The 26,692-nt window shown below is 39.6% G+C and overlaps 1 protein-coding gene across 1 annotated transcript in view; it reads left to right on the top strand.

Moving 5' to 3' along the window:
* Positions 1-26,692, top strand: part of MINDY3 (MINDY lysine 48 deubiquitinase 3) — a 397,126-nt gene that overhangs the window by 13,801 nt on the left and 356,633 nt on the right. Inside the window, exon 3 of the mRNA XM_039877468.1 lies at positions 20,611-20,688. Coding sequence (XP_039733402.1) covers positions 20,611-20,688 — 78 coding nt within the window. The remainder of the gene's footprint in view (positions 1-20,610; positions 20,689-26,692) is intronic.

The raw sequence follows: 26,692 nt of genomic DNA, 5'->3' as shown, positions 1-26,692 counted from the left end.
GAGAGATGGAGAAAAAAAATAAAATGTAACATTTGAGAAATCTGGGTGAGGAGCCCTAGGAGTCTTTATGCTAATTTTTACAACTTCTGCGTATTCTGAAATCACTTCCAAATAAAATTTAAAAAGAATAACTTGAGACATCTTTACTCCTTCCACCTCCTCTAACCCTCGCAGCCAATAGGGTCTCAAGTCCTGCTGTTTCTAGTCTGTCGTCTGGCTTCGGACCTGCCGCCTCAGTTCGTTGCCCTTTGGTTGTCCTCCACTTACTGTTCCCGCTGCTCTCATACCCTCTCCCCTAGAATCTCGTAACCGTCTCCGGAGCTGGCCTCCTGAGGCAGTCACTCCGGACTGCCGGCCACCCCACGTATGGCCACCCACGTCCTTGGCCCGAAATACAGATCTCATCATATCGCCCTTCTTCCACCCAGAAGCCCGTGCTGTCTCCTTCCAATATACAGGACAAAGTGCCAGCCTCACGATTGAGGCCTTGATGGGCCTACACAATTCACCCCGGACGCTGTGCTCCACCCCGCCAGAGTGCATCTCGTTGGGCTCCCTGCCATTCCGAGCACGCACCCACATGTTCTGTTCTCTTTACCGTCTCTCCCAGCTCTTACTATGGCAGGACTTCACATTCCACCTCCGCTGGAGGTCTTAGAGGTGCCTCAGCCAGCAGAGACTTTCTTCCGAGGGTGGCGTGTCTGCAGGGACTGTGCGGTACGCCTCTGTTACAGAGTTTACGTCCTCAGCTTCACCTTCGGGCTGTGAGAACGATTGACTTGTTCATCTCTCTCTCCCCTAATTTAGAACACCTCTACAGCCTTCCATAGAAAACTAGGAAATGTTTGCCGAATCGAACCGATTTCATTTTGATTCCTGTTATTACCACCCTAGTAGATGTTTCCACAGAGCCCTTGTCCATCAAACTGTTTCATATTCATTTTTACTGTAACTTTCAAAAGACCCAATCAGCTAAATTCGCCCATATGATCCTCTGATTAGCAAAGGCACAGAAATGACAACCTCTTCAAGAAAATTGTGTGGTGGTGTAAGTCGATGAACAATTATGTTCAAAGTAGTTTAGAAACGTTCTCCTACTGTTGAAATCATGTTTTTTTTTTTCTTTTATCCTTAAATAGAGGTGCTTATGCCAGTTTCTGTCTTGAAAAAGCCTACTCTAAAATATTGTCACAGCACCCTTTCCACAGGACCTGCAATGTACACCAGCATAGCTGGGGACTGGCTAGTTTCAAAGTCAAAGAAAAACCCTTTATGAAATTTTGTCCGTTGACTATTTTATTTTAATGTAATATATTTTGTCACAGATTACAATCGCTGGAATCAGATATTGGAATATGTCTTTTTCGAAGGTTGAAAAAGAAAAGTATACAGTGATTTCTAAAATCTTTTTATTACTTTTCCTGGCTGTGAAGATTTTCTGTTCCCTAAAATATGTCTGAGTGATATTAATTTAAAGAGATCTCGAAGCAATATGACATAGAATAATTCCTGACATTCGTGCTTTCTGGTTAAGTGCTTCAGTATTTCAAGGATGAAATATTCTAGAATGTTCTTCTATAAGCAAATGTACGTGGCTTGATTTTGTGAATTCTTCCTCATTACAAATGCGAGTTAGTATTGCTCTCATCTCTTCCTTTAATCTGTTTTATGATCTGTTACGACAGCTTTTGTGAATTAAAAATTTATCGTATTTTAAAATCCATTGACGTATTTAGTGAAAGACCATTTGTTTTTACTCTTCCTTGAGCATATTATTTTCTCTTGAGATTAGTGGTATTTTTTTCTAACGCATTTATGAATTCCACATTAAATTCCTGGGAAAATCCATTTTTATTGTGTTTACCTCAGGAGACCCAATATTTCATTTTTCCCACTTCTTTGGGGTCTAATTTTCAAACTTAAGGGTCATTTAACTTAATTTTGCTTTTGGATTTGTCATGGATAACTAGATTCATAGGAATTTTTAATTACTCACAAAGCGTGACCCTCTTCAGTCCTCCTGGTATTTTAAAGATTCCAGGAGTCATTGTAACTAGTTTCCATATGTGGTCTTGATAATATTCCTTAGTGTGTAAACTTCTGTTTATTGCCGCTGCGTTTCTCCTCCCAGAAGGAGTCAGTAGTGCCAAACACTGACCAGACGTCAATAGAGGCACTTTGTTCAAGTCTGTGGGAGCTGAGACAGCCCAGCAAGGACCAACCACAAACACTTGCTGCTGACAGTGTCCCTGGATTTCTGCAGTCTAGGAGACTTCTGTGCTTTCTGAGTCCTTGAATTGTACAGAGATATCTCAAGGACCCATTCTGGTTTTAAGACACACCTCTTACAGAGATACCTTGAATATACGTGGAATAACTACACCCCAGAACTCCCTTATAATTACTCCCTTATAATTAGCTTGTTTCTCTGTCCATACCCCCACTCCACTTTCCTTCCCAATTATGCTTGAACCATTTTTGCTGGAGGATTTTGAGTAATTTGGTAGCTGCATCACAGTAATGATAGGAAAGGTCTTCATATGTGTTCAGACCATTTCAGTTCTTATCTGCTTGCCCTTGTGGGAGCACGTGCCACCTGTGAATTTGAACTCGTTCTCACCCTGCTACTTGTCCCAGGGTAATAAATGATTTCTGTTAATGACCCAGCAGCATATTTTAATACCAAAGATAATATATTTATTACCATATTTTAATATATTTATTACCATATTTTAATACCAAAGATAATATATTTATCTTGCTAGTGTGAAAATTTCTAAGATATCGCTGTATGTCCCAGAAATTATATGCAACCATTCTTATTAAATAAACACACATGATACTGTTCTCAACAGCGCTTGTCACTCTGGTTCTTTCACAGACGTTGCTCATTACGAAGCAATCTAATTATCCCTGTGTATTTCTGTTCTGGACTTACCACTACCTGACAGGCTTGGCTCGCTAGCGTTCCAGCAATCCCTACACTCTGAGGGGAGTAAACTTTTGAGCCAGCTTGGCTTTTTAAGAATAGCTCGCCCCAGGCACAGACGAAGCCCTTCTCCAAGTTCTGAGCCTGCTTACTCCCGAGCGAAAGCTCAACCTTCTCACCACGGAACTGTGCCAAGTGCCACCTCCAGACATTCATAATTATGACCATAACACCATCGTCCTCGTCTCAGATCTCAATGACTCTTGAGTCTTCTGTCTTCCCAGACTCCATATTCAGCCATCCACTAAGCCTGACTTCAAATGTGTAGCTGAAAAAGCACCACGATGGGAATGGGGCACATAGGTTCTAATTAACTGGGGACCTCTGCCGTGCCCAAGTTCATCTTCATGCTACAAACATGGTTCGCTGTCCAGACCACCAATTCTCAGACCTTTTCTCCCAGGCTCCACCCCTCCCCGCCGGCCGGCTCCACCTCCTGTTAGATGAGCACACTGCTTGCTTCGAGTGCTCAGAGAAACATGATTCAAGTTTGGGCAGTTTCCAAGATAAACTGTTTACATAAATGCTGTTAGGTCACAGGTGCAATCTCACATTAATCAGTTCTAATCCTGAGATGCTTTGTAGTAAAACACGAAGTTCTTAGGGAAGAAGCCGAGATAAACTTTCTTCCATTTTCAGAAAAGTGAAAGGCTTCCCGTTGACTTTGCTTTAGATGAGTAGATGGTGATTTTACTTAAATTGCATACAAAGTTTTGGACTTATTAGCTAACATTTTAATCACCTGCTAGATTAGGACTTTCCATGTCGTATTCATGTATTGCTTCTATGGCCTTTATGGCTTCATCACTGAAATATTGGTGGGGTGGATATTCTTCCTTCGTGATTACCTTATAAGTCATTCCTTCCTATTTGTTTCTATGTTTTCTCTCCCCACACAATTGTTATAACAATTCTGAGCTTTTATCTTCAATTTTTAATGACCTAATTGAGCAATGTGGCATAAAAATGAGAAAAGACTTTAGATAGTTTTGTATATACATATATAGAACAAGGTATATAATATGTAGAACTCAGTAAGTCTTGATATGTGATGGAGCCAACAGAAAATATGAGTTTTACTATTTTTCACTTATTCTTGCTGAATTGAGTTATTCTGGATACTGAGAAATCTTTATCTCTTCTGGAAAAAAGCAATTAATACGACCTTCTCTGTTCAAAAATTATGTTTAAGTAGAGAATTCTAGTAAAGCATTCTTTGACTGCTAGTATACAGAAGGTGTTTCTCACTTTGGAGTAATATGACCTTGAAAATGAGTTTGTAAATGGATTTGTTTAAAATGCACAAAGAACTACTGATAGGAATGTAAATCAGTAAGCCATTTGCCAATACCTGGTAAAGTTGAAATATGCATGGCCTGTGGCCCATCATTTCCTCCATTAGCCACAAGGAAGCTTTCTCCCAAATGTGCACTGTTGAGTAGGTAAGAAAATAACATTAAAAACTAACAGATCTTGAACATTGCTATTTGTTCCAGGTACTTCACATCCATAATTGTATTACAACTTCCCACTTTACGAAACTCTTGCATTATAAGTTTGAGTTGATTTTGAAGAAACTGCTCATTATTATAAATTTTTCTTATTTTAAATATTTATGCCTAACTGCATTTTTAGAAATCTTAGTTAATTGGATAAAATTTATAAAACAGTGTTCACTCTAAAGGTGATGAGGTTGCCCTGACATTAGCATGATTAGCCCTAAGGTGTTTCATGTTTCAGAGAGTTTTGCTTTATGGTCCTAAATAAAGGTAAACAATTACAGTACACAGGAATAAATATAATAAAAAAATGTGTCATATCTATATGAAAAAGGTACAAATTGTCGTCGATAGAAATGAGGGTTAAAATAAATGGAAACACATACCAAGTTGAATATATGCAAGTAAAAATGTGAGTTCTCTTCAAATTAATACGTATTTTATTTGCATAAAATGACAGTGGTTTTATTTGCTAGATCTTAAAAAGTTTTATGAAAAAGAAGAAAGTATGAAAATATTTTTTTTTTAGCGTTAGAAAAAGAATATTGGAAGATGAGTAACTCAACCAGATACTAAAGTTGTTCCAAAGTTATAACAATTGAAAGTGTAATAGTGATTCGGTCATAGATTTAATGTGGTTTTCTTTGCTGCATTCTGGCCTAGCGACTCAAGTTTGTCCTTCACTTCATGTTCTTTCCTTATTTCATTCTGCTTCCTTTTCATTTCTACCAGCTTCACAACCATTTTCCTCCCCGCCCCCATTACTTTTATCTTATTAAATATTTTCTCTCTTATTTTATAGTCATTACTTTTTTTGAGGGGACACATCAAAGGTTGTTTGCTTCCATTTTCTATCATAAATCTTTCAAATGTATTTTTTCTTTTCATCTCAGTGCAATGTTCTAGTTTTTATATTGCAAATTCTTTTCATAGGTTTTATTTTCTTTTCGTTTTCTCAATTGCGGCGGAAGAATATCAACAGAGCGGTACTTCAGCTCACAGATTTCTTCGCGTGTGAATCCTCCTATGGGATCGTATGTTTGGTGATTTTTTGAGGGAAATTTTTAGTAACAGCAACAAAAACAAGTGGGAGAGACCCAGAGCCATGGGAATTCTTGGAAATAAAATTTTCTCTGTAGGGCTAGCTCTGCGTTTTACTAGAAATCCCTTTTTATAGCCAATTTCGAGTTGTATTTGGTTTCCATGCCAGGTATGCAGGATAACTGTGTTCCAGCATATGAATTTTATTGAGAATCCTTTTGGAGCACAGAGTTTTATCTCATGAATAATCTTTTACTTCAGATATGTTAAAGTCAGTGCTACACAAACATCAGAGTCAGTTATTGACCATGACTAACTATATAGTAAGCACTTCTTCAATTGATATGAGATATAAACTATCGAATGTTTAATCCATCAACAACCCGTAAGATAAATATTATACTCTCCTTTCACAGAAAAGCAAAATGTGTTTTCAAGAAGAGAATGAGAATACGATATACTAACTTACTTAGGTTCATTCTGTAAAAACAAACACATTGAATTTTCAATGAAAAGAACGTAACTCTACAAATTCCCAAAGAAGTCATTTAATTTACGTTCTTAGTCAGGGTCTGCATTTCTTCTCCAGCACCCCTGCCAAGTGTTTATTTCACATAAAACCTCCCACTGGCAGGGAGCATTTTGTCTTCTCAGCCACCCTATTAATCTGTGAACAGATCAGAGGCAGATTTCTCACTCATAAGTTACAGGGTTCCACCTCCACAGACTTTGGAAATCGAGTGTAGACTCACTCTCAAGTAACTACCCTAAAGTTATTAATTTGAAAAACGATGACACCTCCTTCTCCAGAAATGAGTTCACTAAGAAAACTTCAGTGTGTATGTGGGCTGCAGTCATGTAGGAAGAAGGGGCAGGATAGTGGTTAGTTGTTGGCAGTTTTAGGGGCCACGGTGGCCTCCTAGAAGCTAACGACGTTGAACTTCCTCTCCTCGGCAAAGCCTCTGAAGACACGGGAGGGACAGCGTTGAAGAAGTGTGACCAGATGCTCTGGTGTCAGCAAGTTGGGTTGCTCAAAGCCTCTTTGCCTGTCATTATTGAGCCTCCGATTCTTTCCTAGGTCAACACATTCTTGATACGTTCTGCTGTCGTCTATAACACTCAAGTATGGTTTAGGTTTTAGTTTCTTTTTTTTTTCCTTTCTTTTTTTTTTTTTTTAAGCCACATCATTTCTCCATAGCACCCTACCCAGATCCATTTCACTTTACTCCTTTTCAGTCCGCAGTGACTCCCTTCGGAGCTTCATAACACATTTGCACCTTTACTGAACACTCCCCTTTGCCAAGGGACATCTCCTCTGTCTTAAATAGTTTAACATTTATAAGACAGATTATAAGACAGATTAGACAGACATTTCAGACGTCTTGGCCGGTGAGCTCCCCAACTTCAGACACTTTAGAACAATCACATTTAGTTTGTGATTTTATGATTTCTGAAGCAGAGAGATCCTCGAGGGTAGTTGTCAAGTCTGATGATTCTCTTTCCCAAAGCCGGAGCTTTGTGCTCCACTCGACCCACATTTGTTAAATGAAGCAGTAGTTTGTAGTCAGTTCTGTGTCTTGATATTTGAATTGTGGTTTTGCGGGGGAGGGTTGTTTTCACTGAGGTGGTAAATAAAGTCTGTTACTAGAAACATGACTGATATGATCTCCTGACAGGAAAAAGAGCGGAGAATGGCTATAAGTTTCATGGTGGCATGTGTGTGCGTGTGTGGTATGGGGGGAGAGAAAACTGATAAGGGGGGAAGACTCACAGCAGCAAGAGGTATCAACAAGGAAAGAACAGAATTAACTCACATGAGATGAAAACCTCCATGAGTAAAGTCATGTGGCACAGGACAGAGAAGAGGTGGCTGATCCTGCAAGGGCCGGTGAGACAGGCAGCCGTGCAAACCTCTACAAACCGAATGCTTATGAAAATAACAAAGACGTGGAAAAGGAGATTGTGGTAGGTGGATGACAAAGTAAGAAACAGAACGAGCCAATGTCCATCTAAGGAAATCTCAGCGAGAAGCACACAGGGCAGGAGATGAACAGAGCAAAAAGGAAATTGGAAATGCAGGTAGAAATGAAGACAATATCACAATCCAATGAAGACTGGTGAAATGTACTAGAGGATAATACCCCAATGAAAAGAATAGATGTGAATTTTAATCATTTGCTTTGGAACGAAAGATCCAATAAAAATGAAGGTCTCAGAAATGAAAGTAGATAGTTCTGTGAAACCAGCAATGTATATATTGCAATATATATGTATTAAGACAAGGTGAAAATCGATCCATTTTCCAATAACAAGACTAAAAAAGTAGCCTAGGTCATTATATATTTCATGAAAATGGAAAATGGCATCCTTTTCTGTGGCACAGCCAAGTCCTCCTGCAGTGACAACTGCAAGGTCATTGATGGGTTTAGTGGCAGCTCGTCCACTTTGGGGGCCTTGGGGGCGATCTGGCATTGGTTTAAATTTTTTTACATTTAAAATTACCAGGACTGATTAAAAAAAAAAAACAACAACTTACTTTTAAAGTTGAATTGCCACTGTCCTCTATATAAATCTGTAACTACCTCTCACACTTCTTCGTGTGTTTGTTTTGGGGATTTTTGTTTCCCCCTCCCCTCCTCTTTCTCTCTCTTGGATCATTCCACTTTTCCAGTAGAACTTCCTTAAGCCTCTCTGCCAATACATGATATTCTTCCCTGCTCCGAACATTTCAAAGATAGAGTCCTACTCTGAAATCTTTTCTGACACCACCCAAGTCTAATAACTGGGAGCGCTCGAGCAGTTCTTTGTCCCTTAACATGCTTCCCAGTGTTCTGTGTAATCACATTGTGCAAATATGTGGCACTTCACCTGGAAGCACATTTTATTCCCAGTACCTGCCTGTGACATTCAAGTTCTCTAGAAATTAGGGAAATCAATGTACCACTTAACAAAAACATACAGAATGTTGGGACAGGGAGGGAATTTTAGACGTAATCTAGCCCAGCTTATGAAATATTTGTTAACAGCTCCAAGGGACTCATCCACAACTAGGAATATAAACAATTAGGGCTTCTTCAGAAACCCTAGAGTAAGAAAAATTTCAGGATTCCCCCAAGGATGGAAGCGAAGCTAAGTGCGCTAATTTGGACAGATGCTTGAACAGCATCTCCAACACAAGCAGGCACAAATGCAGGGCTGTGTTGATTCAATACAGTAGATGAGACTTCAAACAGAGACATTTATCAAGCATAGCATCATGATTAAGATATGCCCAAGGTATCGGAGAGCTGATACTGCGTTCCAGAAATATAAGAAATCAAAATCCAGCTCAGAGAGAAAAATCACCATCCACATGAATAGTCAGTCAGATTTCTTCTTCCAAAGCTAGAGCTTAATATGCTTGGTGCTCACAATGTTACTGGCCAGATATATCACTGAATTGGTTTATAAAATGACTTAAAAACAAAATAAAACCCAGTTTGAATGAAATATTCTTGCTAAAATCCTTGTAGAGATCTGGCCTAAGAAGCTGGCTTTCCTAGTTCCTGCTGAGGTCATTAAAATTTATTCAAAAGACTGAGCCCTCTCCTGCAGGAATTCTTTCGTGAGTGCTCCCAAGGGCTTAGCATGGAGAAGTTATCAGTTGACAAGAACAGGCTCTTCTAGCTTTCAACTGAGGACCTGTAAGAAGGTGGTTCCCTGGGTGGTGACATTGCTCTTTATGTGGCATTTTGGAAATTTGTGAGGAGTTTCTGCTTGTCGAATGATAGCAGGCATTCTTGGCATTTAGTGGGTGGGAGCTAGTTCTAGACAATCAAGAAGTATTTCGTGACCAGTATTTTTGTACAATTTTAAGTGCAGTGTCTTTTTCAAGATTCAGCTACCATGTAAATTGAGAGACGACCATATATTGTTTTATTTGAAATATTACCCGGCGAGCGTCAGTGGCAGTACCCCTTGTGATATTCGAGCCACCAGTACCTGTCACCTCTCTCATTCTGCATTTGTAGTTTTCACAGTCATGGAGAATCTATGTATAGGGGCAGGTACCTGTTTCATCACGTCTTCTAATGTAGTCACACCTGAGCATGTATATATTTACATGTAGAAGTTACATTTCTTCTCTTTTTTACAATGAGGGCACCACACTGATTTTTCGGAACTTATATATACATATATAGTCTTTGTAAATTCCATTTCAGAATGATAAGAGAGATATTAAAACTTTGTTATAGAGAGAGAGCATTGGGTCTAATAGGGATGAGGTGGAAAGAGCGTGACCTTGGAGGTCATAACTGAGCTTTAGATTGGTCTCTGCCACTTAACCAGTGTTGTGAATTTAAGGAAGTTACTTCTTTATGTCACTTTTTCCTCATCTGCAAAATAGGGATAATAGCGACCCTTTCATAGCCATTTTGATTTATGTAACTTCCCATACATAGCAGATGCCTAATATTTGCTGTTTCTCTTTTCTTCCTTCATTCAGCAAGTATTTATTGACCACCTGCTTTGGGCAGGCATCAGTTTAGGTGCTGGTATACAAAGCAGCGAACAAAAGAAACAGAATCTCCGGTCTAATGAAGGGATACGTTCAAGTGGTGGGACATCACGTAGTGTCACTATTTCATATGACTTCGTTGCTCTTATCACATTTTATGATAGTTCATTAAAGGTATGTCACACAGTCTGTGTGACAGATTATATGCTTCTGCAGGCACGAGTCATGTTTACTCACTTCCATACCTTCAACTTAGCATAGTCTTTTGCTCATTGTAGACTTCAATATTTTTCAATTGGATTGGATTATCAGATATGAAAACTTTGAACATCAGAAGTTCTACGAGTGAAAATTAAGTTATCATAGTATTGTGCGTTCGCCACCCAAAGTCAAATCGCCTTCCATCACCATATATTTGATCACACAATGCAATAAACATAGGACATATTGTTGAAGTGTACACTTGAAACCTACATAATTTTTTTAACCAATGTCACCCCAATATATTTAATTAAAATCTTAAAATATCAAAAAAATCTTAAGTTTAAATATTAAAAAAAACAAAACAAAATACACCTCTAATGGATGTAGTGAAGATTCTGTGCCTGATGCCATGGTGTCTTTTTCTTTTCTTTTTTTTTAATTTTATTAGTTTCCAGTGTATAGTACATTGGTTAGACATTTGTATAGTTTATAAAATTGTCCCCCTAATTGTTCTTTCTCTCCTCTGGCTCTCCACCTAGCCATGACATTAATGCTAACTGCATTCCCTACACCGTGTACCATGGTGTGTCTTGATGGCTCAGCTTTTCTTCGGTGCTTAGTTCCACCTTAGATGGGGTAGGATGATGCCCCACCCTGGACTTACTGTGGTGATGCCCTTCCAGTGAGGCGAGGAGTTTATGGAGCCGGGGGTACTTGTTCAATCTGAGCCTGCACAGTTCTCCTTCTGGTCCGTGTTTAGTTCTCTGTTTGATTCCGAGAACTACGCAGGCTTCTTTCCCAGGTCTGTCCTGCTGTTGGTGCACACACCCCCAGGCCCAAAGGGTGGCCAAGGGAGGATACTTTGAGAGGATGCGGATGGAACTGACATCTGAGTTAGGGCACTTGCATGCCTGTGCGTGAGGTTCCTGCGGTGCCGGTGGCAAGTCCAGGGTTCTGAGGTGGAGTTCTGAGGAATTCCAGAACCAAAATGGAAACTTTATAAAGGTGGATAGAAATAATTTCTTTAATGGTTATCATGATATGTAACTTTAAGTATTTTCATGTATGATAGTGGGCCTCTGTGTTTAATTTGGGTCCCACAAATATTAGAGATGGTTCTGCTTCTGGTTCTTCTCTTCTGAGTAAGAGCACATACAGGTGTGTACGTATTTATTGGAAAGATGCTGCTTCCAGAACTTCCTTGACCTTGATTCTAGTAGGTAGGAATTAAAAAAAAATGTTTACATGTCAGTAAGAGTGTTATTTCTTTTTGTGTTATTAAACATTTTTTCCCATTAGATTGTATATGGTATTCCAAATTTCAATATGATTATTACATATATTTTTCTCTTCCTCCTCAGAATGAAAAAATTCCCATATATGTATATATGTGTGTATATGTACGTGTGTGTGTGTGTGTGTCTCTAATCTAGGTAGTCTGTGTCTTGGCCACCATAACAATATATTTTGTGGTTAAAGATATCCTTAATATTATTCAGATTTTCCATTTGAATTTCTAAAATGGTTATAAAACTATTTTTTTAAAGGAAGATAGTATATACATTTGTTATTTTTTCATATACCCTCTCCTAGAATATTTTCATTGTTTTACATGCAATCTAATTATGAAACAAAGTTCCTACCTGGCTAATTGATGGCATTTACAATTTTTACATAATTGTTAAAACACATTGATGTATAATGGTATAATTTGTTCTGGTCTTTGTGTATTTTCTAAAGATATTTTCCATGATACATTTTTAATAGAATAATTTTATTCCTTTTTGTTTATATGATAGATTCTCTTTTTTGGAATAGGCTCATAGTTTAAAAATGTATATATCAATTTGTTCATTTTATATATAACATAGTATATTAACATCTATTCCTATATATGCAGTTATCATTAATACTTCACAATTTTTAGTTTTAATAGATTAATTAGTCTATTTTAACAAATTTCTGTTCTAGCATTCTGTATTAATGTACTCAAATTACTGTACTTGATTATCATTTTTAAAGGCCTTGGTCATGAAATTCATGTTATAGTCTTAGCCATTTAGTATTTTGCATGTTGCTGCTTTCATATGAATTAATATCCTCATCTGACCGTTCTCTGCCTAATGTAGTCAAACCTGTCCTTCAAGGTACAGCTCACATATTACCTCTTTCATAACTTTAACATTCATTTATGTAGTAATTCAACAAAATTTATCCAGTGGCTTGTTATGTTACATGCACAGTTCTAAGTGCTGGTGATACAACAGAGAATAAAAACAAACCCTCTCTGTGTCCAAGGAGGAGAGAGATTAATCTGGTAATCACACTTTCCCGTGACTAATATCAAACTGAGAAAGCAGCTCAGAAGTAAAGGAGCAGGGCAGTGTGAGAAAGTTAGTGGGGGAGAATGTTTGGACCAGTCCTAGATCTCACACGGTAGGAGCAGACCAACAGTCTGACAGTGAAGACCAACACATCTCTGGCAGATCGCTTGCAAGGATAAGTGCAATAACTCCTCCTGTTTCTATACTCAGGCTTCTTTGTGCTATGACTGTGCTACTTATACTGTGAAGGGTGCAGTCTGTGTCTCTTCTGCTTGAATCTGGGCTGGGCTTTTGACTTGCTTTGGCCAACGGAGTGTGGCGGGCGTGGCATTCTGTGAGTTCCAGTACGTAGGCTTCAAGAGGTTCTACAGCTCTTACTCTCATTCTCTTGGACCATTGCCTGCTCATTACCACTGAAGGAGGTCTGGTCTGGCCTATTGGAGGAAAAAGGCCACATGGGAGAAAAGGAGGCTCCCAGCCAACAGCCAAAACCATCTACTAGTCATGTAAATGAGGTCCTTAAACCTAGCCCTATCTAGTCATATGCTGCCAGATGACTGCAGCCCCATGGTGACTTCAGGTGACACTAGCAAAAAGCCACCCAGATAACCTTAATCTAAAAGGCTGAGACACAGAATTGTGAGCAAATAAATGATTGTCATTTTAAGCCACAAATCTTGGAGTGGTTTGTTACTCTACAACAGATAATGCAAACATCAGCATTGTACATTTACGGCGCTTTTAAATTGAGGTCTCTTAACTCTGAGAATGCACACTTGAGCGGTTGTCAAGATCTTGAAAATTTCAGATATTTTTGTTTCTATTTTGATGATAAGGTGACAATATTTTATGAGTTTATCTTTGATATGGAAAAATTACTCTGTGAATAAAAATATACAACCATTTTCAGTGGTAATTGATTCACATAAAAATACATTTTTGTTGAATAAGAATTGGTTTCTTTCTTTTAATTTTATTTTAAAAACTTGTTGATTTTTTAAAAATGAATTAATATATGTAATATCTTAAACTGTGGTATATAAATGTTCAATGAATAGAGCCATAATTATTATTAGTAGTAGTATTCGTTTAATAAATATATTGAGTGCCTACTCCATGTAAGGCCTGCTCTAGAAAGATAGAACCAATTATATTCTTCCGGTTTTATTGATATATAATTTGACACATAAAAGTTGTATGTAATTAAGATACACAACATGATGTTCGTACATTGTACATTGTGAAACAGTTACCTCAGTCAAGCTAGTTAACATATGTATTAACTCACAGTTCCTGTATTTTGTTTTTGTGGTAAGAATACTGAAGTTCAGTTCTATTAGGAAATTTCAATTATAAAATACAGTATTATTAACTGTATTTACTATGCTGTGCATTAGATTTCCAGAATTTATTCATTCTGCATAACTAAATCTTTGTACCCTTTGACCAACATCTCCCCATTTCCCCACCTCCTGTGCCCCTGGAAAATTCTGGAAAATCTCTGATCTCTGACCATTCTGATCTTTGCTTTCATGAGTTTAACTATTTTGGATTTCAAAATAGAGATTATGCCGTATTTGTCTTTCTGAGTCTCACTTGTTACTTAGCATATCCTCCACGATTCATCCATGTTGTTGCAAATGGCAGTATTTCCTTTTAAGGTTGAGATGGATGGATGGATGGATGATCGATCGATCGATCTACCTATGCTTTATCCATTCATCTGTTGCTGGACACTTAGGTTGTTTCCATATCTTGGCTCTTATGAATAATGCTGCAATGAACATGGGAGTGTAAGTGTCTCTTCGAGATTCTGATTTCATTTCCTTTGGATATATACCCAGAAGCAGGATTGCTGGATTGTGTGATACTCCTGTTTTTGGCATTGTGAGGCACGGCCATACTGTTTTCTACTTGCTGTACCTCCTTACATTCCCGTGAGCAGTGTGCAAGAGCCCTTCTCCTCCACATCCTCGCCGACGCTTGTTATCTCTTGTCATTTTAATAATAGCCATACTGAAAGGTGCGAGGTAATGATTTCATTATGGTTTCAATTTGCATTTCCCTGGTGACTGACGAGGGATTTTGAAAAGATATTGAGCATCTTTTCATGGCCTATTGGCCATTTGTATGTCTTTTTGGGGGAAATATCTATTCCAGTTTGCCCATTTTTAAATCAGGTTATTTGTTTTTTCTGTTATTGAGTTGAATTCCTTATATATTTCGATATCAGCTTCTTATCACATGTATGGTTTGCAGATATTTTCTCTCATTTCATAGTTTTTCTCTTCACTTTTCTGATTGTTTCCCTTGCTGAGCAGAAGCTTTTAGTTTGGTGCAATCCCACTTGTCTATTTTTGCTTTTGTATCCTGGGCTTTTGGGGTCATAGCCACAAAATCGTTATCCAGGCCAATGTTAAGAAGCTGTTTACCTCTGTTTTCTTCTACAGTTTCTGACAGATCTTACGTTTAAGTCCATTTTGAGTTAATTTCTGAATATGGTGTGAGATAAAGGTCCAGTTTTATTCTTCACGTGGGTATTTCCCCCAAACCATTTATTCAGGAGACTCTCATTTCCACATTATGTATTTTTGGAAACCTTGTTAAAGATCAGTTGACCATAGATGTGTGGATTTATTTCTGGCTGCCTGTTCTGTTCCATCTGTATATGTGTCTGTTTTTATGCCAATACCATACTGTTTTAATTACTGTAGTTTTTATATATTTTGAAATCAGGGAGTGTGATGCCTCTAGCTTTGTTCTTGCTCAAAATTATTTTGAGTATTTCAGGTTTTTGTGGTTCCCAATCAATTTTAGAATTGTTTCTATTTCTGTGAAAAATGCCATTGATATTTCGATAGGAATCGTAAGAGTATAGATCACTTTAAGTAGTGTAAACATTTGAACAATATTAATTCTTCCAATCCATGAACGTGGAGTATCTTTCCATTTATTTGTATCTTCAGTTTTTCATCATCATTTTATATCTTTCAGTGTACAGATCTTTCATCTCCATGGTTAAATATTTTATTCCTTTTGATGCTATTGTAAACAAGATTATTTCTTTAATTCATTTTTCAGGTCATTAGCAAAGGGTTTAAAAGTGCTACGGTAAAGAGTATTTTTAATTTTGCATAGCTGATCCTTTCTTGGATTCGTTTGACCATGGTTCCCATAAGACTCACCGTTGAAATGTGGCACCCTGGGAACTGCTGCACTCTACTGTGTGTTACACCTGTATGCACCTGCCCCCGTTATTTCTCTGGCCTTTATTTTCTCTCTCCTTGGCAAATGATTTCTGGACTCCATTCCCCGCCTCTGTTTCCTGCTCCCTCTGGTCATTTGTTTTGTGTGTCATCCTCTCGTAGAGTGAAACTCAAGTAGATTGCCTTGTTGTTTTTGCAATTCTTCAAATATTCTTCATTGTGTGCAAGTTCTGTCTCTCCAGTTAGACCATTCCTCCCTCCAGAAAGTGTCAGCACATTGCTGATGGTAGGGACTTAACAAATGCTTGCTAATTAGAAGAGCTTTTCATTCACTTAACACATGTTTATTATGTGACCGCTAAGTGTTAGACACTCTTATTTGTGCTTATAACATATCGGTGAGGAAGTGAACATAGGTCTATTCCCTCACGAAGTTTATTTTCTAGTGGTGGAGCCAAATAATAAATATTGTACATAATAAAGAAATCAACAGTAATTTATTTGCACACCATCTCTTTATTAAGATATAGTTACATATAACATTGTGTAAGTTTAGGGTATACAATGTGTTGATTTGATACATTTATGTATTGCAATATGATTACTGCTGTAGCTTTAGCTACCACCTCTCATGTCACATAGTTATCATTTCATTTTCGTAGTGAGAACATTTAAGATCTAGTCTCTTAGAAATCTCAAGTAAACATTTTTCCAAAGACGATGTCCAGATGGCCAACAGGTATATGAAAAGATGCTCAACATCACTAATCATCAGGGAAATGCAAATCAAAGTCACAATGAGATATCACCTCACCCCTGTTAGACTGGCTGTCATCAAAAAAGATGAGATAACAGGCATTGGTGAGGGTGTGGAGAAAAGGCAACCCTAGTACACAGTTGTGGGAACGTAAATTACTTCAGCCACTATGGAAAACAGTATAGAGGTTCCTCAAAATAAAATTAAGCAAAAACACAACCACCATATGATCCAGCAATCTCGCTCCTGGTACATATCCAAAGGAAATGAAAACAGGATATCAGAAAGATATCTGCACTCCCAAATTTATTGCTGCATTATTCCACAATAGCCAAGATATGGAAAGAACCCAAATGCCTGTCAACCAATGATTGGATAAAGATGTGGTATTTGTATACAATGGAATATTATTCAGCAAGGAAAAAGGGAGAATTCCTGCCATTTGTCATAAATAGATGGACCTTGAGGGTACTATGTTTCTGAGATAAGCCAGATAAGACAAATATTGTGTGATATCACTTATACGTGGAATCTAAAAAAGAGAATAGAAAGATGATTACCAGAGATTGGGGGGTGGGGAAATTGGGGATATGTTGTGAAAGATATAAACTTGTAACTAGAAGACAAATTCTAGAGACCTAATGCATAGCATACTGATGAGACAAATATTCCTCCTATTTCTCTGATTGACACTGGCTCCTATTTTAGGTCTTGCCTTGCTGTTCCACGACCTCATAGACTAAGGCCTGTTCCATGCCTTTTGAGCGCTCTGTTCAGTTTGTAGTTTTAGATTTGAAAATGTGACTAGCACATCCCCACATGGAAACAGAAAGACTAAATGTCTCTGATCACCACCAAAATACCAGACTTCAGCACTCTCTTTAGTGCAATATGTGCTAACAAATGTTTTCTGTTAAATGAATACAAAGAATGGATGTAAGTAGATTTATCAAGAAAAAAGCAATAGGATTTCTGTAGAAGTTGGATGTAGCTGACTAAATTGTAAACTTTTTGTAACAAAGAGCTGTCAAATGATCATTGTAACTACACAGAGCTTGGATTCTCACTGAAGAGGAGCATGAAAAAGGAGGTGGAAAAAAATAACGACAAATCCATGCAGCACAACATGTGATGCATCAAATAGTTTTAAGTCTAATTAAAAAAATTATGCTGAGCAACTCTGTGCCATCCCTGCTGGTTAAAATATTTGCTTTTCTGAAATAAGGTAATATGTTTAAAATGTTGGACCAGCTGAACGCTCAGTGCCTACCTCTGAAAATTAGTCCAAAATTTCACTTTGGAATTACATTTTCACCTTTTGGTTTTTAGAAAGTGAAAGAGAAAGAAAGAAAGAAAAAAAAAGAATATTTGATAAAATATTTTTCACCTAATATCGTCTAAGCAAAGGCAGAGAATGGGAGCATGGCAGGGCTGTGACGATGGGACCCAGGGAGCCGACAAGAAACAGTCCGAAGAAAAAATAAGCTTAAAATAGTGGGTGCAGGGAAAAGACTGAGAGAAAAATCACAAACAAAAGTAGGAAAAGTATGTGTAAATGCAAAGAGACTCATTGAAATAGAGAACACTTAATAGAGCTCTCTTGAAGGAATGGGTTTCTTATTTTGTGCCTGCCTCTAAGAATCTTTTCGCTGAAAAGTCCCAAAAGAACAAAGGAATGGCATTTGTGAAAAGCATCCTGAGGGTTTTTTTTTTTGAAGGATATTGCCAGAAAAATCCAAGATGCTATTAGAGATTGTATAGTTTACAAAAATCAATGCCAAAGGAGCTAGCCACGTGCACAAAAAAAAAAACCCAGCTTTTTTGTAACTATGGATAACCACAAATTCAGCCACATTTCCAACTGTCACCATCAGGTTTGCAAAGATGGTTACAAATCACTCTGCCGGTAGAAATTGTCACTTAAAGGTTAGATGAGCAGGATGATCTTGTCATAGGACACGTATAAGCTAAGTCAGTGGACATGTCTCCTTTGCTCACCCTTCTATTTTACAGACTTTGTCTCAGATTTTCGTTTTTTTAAACATAGGGGGAATTCTGTACATCTAGTTATAGTTTTCCGGCTTCAAGTTAAGAAGCGGTGCTTAGATTTGGAGCAGCAGTGGGTATGAAGCCTTTAGAAGTTTGATTTAAATAAGGTGAACAGATGCTTGAGTTTTACTTCTGATGCAGTCAGGTGAAAGGCCCTTCAGAGGGCTGGCTTCTGGCTGGGGAGAAGGCAGACACATGGCCCTAAGGGGCCAGAATTTAAGGTGCCAGGAACTTTTGACCAGAGACTGGCTGGGAGCCCTAGGGCCTCACGACTGACCACTTGGCTGAGCAGCCTCGGGCTTGAAGATCAAGGGCATTCAGGCTTCTCACTGCCACCGATTCCCACAGCTCCTGCTCCGTGATCTCTTTGCAGGCCCCAGATGCCACTCCCCAGATGCCACTGTCACAACACAGCACAGTAGTCCCTCTCTGTGTTTGCTCTTCCCCAAACCCCAGAACCGTGGCAACACCACATCCGGTATACACCCCCCCTTCACCTGCCTCTGACACTGTATTCCCTCCTCTCTCACCTTTGTTCAGCTCAGGGGTCAACTCTGCAAACTCTGCTTCTTCTTGTCCTTTAAAATGAAGTCCTTGGACTAAGAAGCCACTGTATCGATCTGTAGGAGGCAGAAGAAGGCTGGGGGTTCAATATCCCGACATTCACACCTCTCTGCAGCCACTGGTGCTTCAGAGGATGTGACACTTACAACCAGGAGTTAGGAAGTTTGGATCATCCTCTAATAATTTGGCCACAACCTGGCTTTGCGATTGGTGAAAAGTCACTAAGCTTATCTCATCCCTTTCAACTAGAAAATTCTGCAGTCCCCAGTTGGTCCTCACATCCAAGTTCTCCGCCCTCCATGCTCCTGACATCACCTTGTTACAGAAGTGGACTTGTAGCAGAATAGGGACCTGCCCTGGGCTCACCTGTTCACCAGCTGGTTTATTCACCTCCCTGGTAGTCAGCAGGTGGACCCATTTTTCTCTCCAGAGTCTTCAGTCAGTCGTTTCATTAATAGTTTTTTAAGTGCAAACTATGTGTTAGATCTTATTTCTGGTCTAACGTAAATTATAAACGATAAGCGAAGTAGTCGTATTTATTAATAAAATAATAAGCAAAATCGTCGCTTATTAATGTTAATAAGCAAAATTGTTGTATTTTCCGTCCTTACAGTGTTTACAGTCCAGCGTGAGTGAGACATATAATAGACAAGAAAAATGCTAAAGATTATAAAATGCAAAAATGCTCCGAATGAATCCAACACATTAGAAATCCATCCTTATTCCCGTCTTGTTCTCCGAAACTCGAGCCGCAGATCTTGCGTTTGAGACCTGGAATCCACATTTGCTCAGCTGTGATCTTCGAATGACTATTTAAGAATCAGAAGTGTGTATGAAGGCTGAGCAGGGCAGTCGACATCTCTTAGGCTTCCCGAACGTTCGAAACATATTCTGCGTAGCATCCTCTTTAGAAATAGGGACGGGCCTGTAATTCTCTCGTTTTTTTTCTTTCACACCGCAAAATGCATCGATCAGTAAGGCATCGCGTTTATTTTGTTTCCGCGGTACATACATTCAAGGTTTCCAGTGTCTGGAAACTCTGAGAAATAAATTCTAAGTTGGCACCTTCAGAGGCCATCATTAACTCCCAGGGAGAGAGAAGAAAGGAAAAAAACGCTGAGGAAGCAGGACAGCAGCTGGAACCAATGGGTGAGAGCCCAGCAGCACCCAAGGCCGCTCCGAGTAGCTGGTGTGCACAGCACTTTACGTTCGCTAGTCCCCGACTGTCGTAAATTCTTGGTGAAAAGGCCTAGCTTGGTTTTCAGTCTGCTGTTGGGTCGCTAGTGGCCGGCAGCCTTGCCGGAATCGTTCCAGAGAGTTCTGGGGCCTCTTCAAGGTGGGCACATTTCTGGAAAATTAGATGATCTAACCCTGTTTTGTTGTTACGGGCTGTTGAGGCTGGAGCTTTTTGAAGTCTAGCTATCATTTCCTTGTTTCTCTCCCAATTCCTCTACAGTATGTTTTATGATTTCCCCCAAGGTCACAACGGAGACGTGGAAGGCAAGCTTTCCGGCTCGAGGTGCCATGGGCCGTGTGACGGCGGCGCCCACAACTTTGGTAAGTCCTTCCTGATAATTAAGAGGGTGTCGGGAAGTGGGGGCAGGCCCAGGAGTTAGAGCCCCGATGCGCTTCTCCGCGTCTCCCACGGTGCTCTGCAGTCAAGTCAAGCTGCTGTTCATTACAGAACAAGGATGCCGCGTTCTGGGAAGCGGTTCTCAGCCCTGTTCCCCGTGGATGAGGATGCACGGATCACAGAGAGCACAGCTGAGGTGCATGGTTGCTCATCGCTCCACAGCCTGTAGAGCTGGCAGGCGAGCTCTCGGGGATGACAACGTGGGTTCTCTGTCAGATCGTGTTAAAGCTCCGAGAGCAGATCTTGGGGTGGTTTCAGACTCCTTCGGATGTCTGAGCCCTGAAAGTTACAGGGTGCAGGATTATAGGAAATAGGGCCGAGTGCACTGGGGACAAAAATGGAACAATGTAAGATGTGTGCTCTGTGAACTCATAGCCCAGGTGGACGCGAGAACACGCAAGCTGAACCTGGTCAGTCCCCAGGTTTTTACTCCACTCACTACTTATTTGTTGATTTAATTCTCGTTATTGTTTGTTATCAGAGTGATGGTTGTAGGCGCCAAACACTGGAGAAAATTTATGGAAGAAAAACTTAAATGAGAGATTCTTATACACACCTCGTTATTTTTTTTTTTTTTTTCTTTCTGTGAATCAGAAGGAGACCACCATGACTTGATTTTCTGGGGAAAAAAGATAAACACAATCTGGCTCTCAGGATGTATATTTTGGGGTCATTGCTACTGAATCGATTATGAGTAAATTTGTCCTCAGAAGTCTGTAGTAATCTAGAGAAGGGTCCGTTTGAACTTTTTCTTATTTTTCTTGGGCACTAAATGGTTTGCTAAAAATCTAAATGATTTGTTAAGTAACCGTAAATAGCAAGAGTGAAACCCTGCTTAGGATTCTCAGTTTTCTAAGCACACGAGACACGGCTTTGTGTGTCATTTGCGAGCTGTTTACCCAAATATCTTACATGTCGATTGCCAATCTTTGAAAAGACATTGATCAATCTTTGAAAAGATAGATAAAACGCCAGTCTCCTTCCCTCACCTTCTTTCTTTACCATCTTCTCCCGTTCCTCTTTGTGGAGTCATTAGCCAAACCCCAGAGCTTCTCAGAAGACAGTTTGAAAACCACCCAGTAGTTTCCAAATTTCTCAACATGTGTTGCAGTTTGCATTTAAAATGCAGTTTATACACGTTACAACCTATTGATCTGTTAACCGGAAGACGTCAAAGGCCGTTCATACTAATTTATAGCCGTCATTAGACTGTCGCCGAGTGCAGGGGTCGTGGATAGCCTGCTCCCCGTGGCATTGCCTGTGCCTTGCACACACTGGTAGCGGCGTTACTGTTATGTTAGTAACAGCGATTGTAGCAGTAAGACTTACACACTTTTGGGTACATCCTAAACACTTGACACACATTAACACTTAATGGTCAACCACCAGTGGAGCCAGAACTGTTATTACCCCCACTGATAAATGAGGAAACCCAGGCATTGTGAGGTTGAGTGACTTTTTGAAGATCAGTAAGGGAAAGGATAGGATTCAAGACTGGGCAGCCTGGCTTCCAGACTTGTGCCCTTAATTGTTACAATATACAGCCTCCTGGAGCACGAAAATCAAGTGGCACAACTTATGAGAAAATTTTATTTGATCTCAGCTCTTTCCCAACTGGTCCCCTATTTGCATGACACTTTTATGCCTTTCCTAGAGCTTCTGCATATTTTACCTTATAATCAAGTTTTCAGATGGCCAGGTTCTAAATCACTACAAACCTTTCCCCTTTTCCAAGGTCCATGCTTTGCATTACCCATAAGTCAGGCCCAGGTTTTTACTTATTTGATTGGGATGAGGCTGATGTCAGTAGCTGACAGGCTGAAGGCTTTATTTACTTGTCTCCTCAGGTGGAGGACATCAGGTAGATTTTTAGCTGGCTTGTTCTCTACCCTCTAAAGTTTAATTGGCACACAAAAAAATAATCAGCTTTAATGAGCAAGTTGTACAGCTACTCTTAGCCCTTTTTATTTAATGTTATACCTGCGCTCAAACTATTATGGCCGATGTTTTATTAAAAAAAACAAACAAACACAATACCGGAGTCTGAAATCCTATAAAAAGCAAAATTCAAAATTGTTTCTTTGTCACTGTGGGGCCCTCTCTAACTGCTCCCTCTCCCAGTAATAATGGAAAGCGTTTGAATAGCTCAAAAATATGTAGTGGGGTCACAAATTTACTCACACTGTGATTCGAATGTGCAAAGATAATGTAGCCTCTATATTTCCATATATCTGATCTTTCTTATCAAGTGTCTATCTGTTGGGTAGAGCAGAAAAACAAAAACCAACCAAACCAAACAAAAAGAGCTTGGCTTAGTCTGACATGAAATGAGGTGACACAAAATACTTTTATTTGTTTCTTTAGATTTAACTTGCTTCTTTGGACAACTGCCGAATGTTCCAGATTCCTTTATGTTCTCCTTGTTCCCTTCCTTGATTGCAGTCAGGAGTGTGGGGCAGGGAGCACAGGACTTTGTGGAGTTGGGAGGGGTGGGTGTGATAAATGGTGTGAACCTAGCTCTACTGAGGTTTGGCTCAGCCAGTTCTGATACTAGGTAATCCGTCGATACCTGTTACTGACATCTTTGGTGGATATACTCTTAGTATATGGTTTTCCAAGGTCTTGGGGCTTTAGAAAACCCTCTCTGATGACCCAGCCTCGCCTTGGCTTTCATAGGATTTGAAGACTCCTCTGAGTCAGGGCCACCAATTTACCATGTGGCCTCTCGTTTATGCCTCTGCTGTGGGATTACCTTACCCTGACCTTGGTGGGCTGCATAACAGGTCCCCTGCCTTTTGCCTTGATACTCAGTCCACACAAGAAGCGAAGAACCAGCCACTGGCAAAGCGTTTACTTTTTCTGGCCACGCCCACTGGAGTATGTTGGACCCATCCATACCAAGGCTTTCCACAAATAGGTAACTGGAAGAGAGCCCCTCGGCTTTCTGTGTGCCCCTCAACCTGTGCAGCTGACCTGCTCTTGCTGGGGTTTCCAGCCTGCCACTCTTACCGAGGTGGTTTTTTTGATTTTCCTCTCCTTATACAGCTGGGGTGGAGGGAGACATTTTTACCTTCTTCTTTAGGCCTTGGTGGGATAGCCCCCTAAATCATATCTTCCTCCTCCCAAGATTACAACTTCTCTCCCTCCATCCCCGAAACTAAACTGCTAGACTGACTTGGAAGAGAGAGAAACCAGCTGAATGAAAAGGAAACTTGGAGAGGAAGATAATTAAAAGTAACGCTCCAGTTACAAATGTGTTTTAACTAATCGAGGTATTTAAATATCATTTTTTTCATGAGTATTTGCAATCAAAATTACATTGATTCTGAAAACACATGGCAACTAGTGAAAATGGTCGTTATTTAAAAACTTAGGAAACAGTATGCTTATCCACTCTTAACAAGGGGGTCAAATGTATGGTGACGGAAGATTTGACTTTGGTGAACACACAGTGTGATATACATATGACTTATTATTGGATTGTACCCGTGCAACATAATTTTATTAACCAATGTCACCGCAATAAATTTAATTAAAAATAAAATATAAATGGCTATTATTAAAGTAACTTTATAGTAGCAAAAAAGAAACAATACAGCTTTATATTAATTAAAAATGACAAGTTGGCATGATTTATTCTCCATACCTTTAAATCGTAGAATGTTAGAACTATGATAGGAAGAAAGTAATGCTTATTGACTACCTAGTATGCTGAGTACCTTCAGACAGTTACATACATTATCTCATTTAATCCTGTTAAAAACTTACAATCAGACTTTTTAAACAAATTTATTTGTTAGCTCTGTAAAATGTTTAAATAATTATTTAATGAGGCAACCATCAAGAAGACAATAGAGTAGTCTCAAAGAATGTTTTAGAAACAGGGATTTGAAAAGAAAGAAAAGGAATGTATCAGTACAGTTGCTAAATTAGGTACACTATTAGTTCATTTTCTACACCTTACCAATTTCAGAGGTTAACATTTAATCGTGCCTGGTAGGAATTACCTGTGTTTTTGTTAGTTACGGGTTAATTCTGCAATACATGGTAACAACAAAGTACATTTTCAGCAGGGCTATCATAAAATGCTCCAACGTAATGTTAAAGTTAGGTACTCATCGTTTTGGCAATTTTTAGTTTGGAATTATATTTTATTTCAGACTTTGCTATGAGTTGCGTAACGATCCCTCCATTTCATTATAAAGACGCAAGCACATGAAGAAGACAGATAACCTGACCCATGGTTGACCACTCTCGGGAGACATTTTTTCATGGATCTTTTCTGAATCATCTTTTCAAAGATATCTGCATAGTGAACCGTCTTGGGAGACAGAGATGACATCTCCTTCCAGAGCAAAAGTTGAACCATTTGTTTGCTGACCATTAGAAAAGATTGGAGTGTCCTAGGCTCAGCGTTCCTCTTCCAAAGCTCAGCCCACTGCATCTGCAGGGATCACTTGGCCATTTTTGCGCTGCCCTATAGGAATTAGAGGTCAGGGAACTGGGCAAGAACATGAGGATACTGTGGCCATTTCCTTTGCTGTTGGTAGAACACTGTCCTTTGTCAGTGGCCTGGGAGTCTCCTGTCCTTTGCCAGCATCCTTGGAACCATGGCCGGTTAACTTATTAGCTTGCACGTCAGGTAAAATCTCAAATCCTCCACAGTTCCCGACAATCGCTGGTGGTCAGAACTAGGACTGAGAGTTCTAAACTGTGTTCCTTCCACTTCACTGCGACCAGCCTCGACTTCCTGCCTCTGTCTCTCCTTTCCCAGTCTAGTGCCTCCAGGGATTCTGGGCGACTCATTTCCCCCTGGTTACAGAAGACTTATCATTCACCAAGACAGGCTTCTCACCACCAAGCCTCTGAAAACTGTCCCTCCCATCTACCTTGCTGGCTTCTCTTTACTCTAGAGGAAAATAATAATAAAAATAATGAAGGCTGATGATAACTCTTATTGTTTCATTTGGGTGAGTTTAGTGGTCTTTAACCAAGAATGCACGAAAACAATGGCTTCCTCTAACTGGGATATATAAGCGGTGGGGAGGAGAGGAGGAAGGCATTACGCAGCTGTCACAATGAAAACAAGATACTCTTGATATCAGTCCTAATCCTCCCCATGGCCCCAGTGATCTGCCTAACACACCAAGCAGTGTATTTCATGTCCATGATTCAAACCCTCTGCTGGCTCCCCGCCACCGCAGGGTAAATCCAGACTGACTGGCGTGGTGTCCAAGGCCCTTCACAATCTGCCGTCTTCTTCCCCAACTTCTGCTTCTCATTCACATCCGGACTCATTAGCCTGTTCCATGGACCACTGAGCCCCTTTACATCTCTGCCCCTCTGTGTGCAAGCTTCTTCCTCCTCTTCCACTGCCTGCGTCCTACTTGACTTCCAGGCAAACTCTTCATAAAAGCCATCACTGAGTCTGGGTGCTACCTCTCCACCCTTACCAAGCGCAGGGCTCCCTGTCACCTTAGCCCTTGCTCTGTGGTCAGGTCGCTGAATTGCAGTATTTCTCCACCTGGGTTTTTCCAGAGCATTGTGGGCGGCTCACAGGTCTGGAGGGTAATGGTGTCCATTCTAATTACTTAAGCCTTTCTTCCCTTTAAAACCAGTTGATTAGATTGATCATGGGAGGCAGTTATTGAAGATCAGTAACCATGACCCAGAGTCATTGCCCCCGTCAGTGCTTTATGATTCGGCTAAATCCTACTATGTGTCTTGCGGTGGTCACCATTCTGTAGCTCTAAATCGTGTGTTTTTGTTATTATAGGCCATGTATTATTTAACTTAAATCCATAACAGGCTTGATCAGTTCTGTGCAATATAAGGAAATCCGGTTTTGAAGTTTAATAAATTAATAGGGAAATACAAATGATGCTGGGTCCACAATTCACCTCACTAGGAACTTCATAAGAGCCGTTA

This window comes from Pteropus medius, unplaced genomic scaffold, assembly GCF_902729225.1.
Source record: "Pteropus medius unplaced genomic scaffold, Ma_sr-lr_union100, whole genome shotgun sequence".
NCBI lineage: Eukaryota > Metazoa > Chordata > Mammalia > Chiroptera > Pteropodidae > Pteropus > Pteropus medius.
Note: the sequence above shows the minus strand (reverse complement) of the source record. Positions and strands in the feature narration are given on the sequence as shown.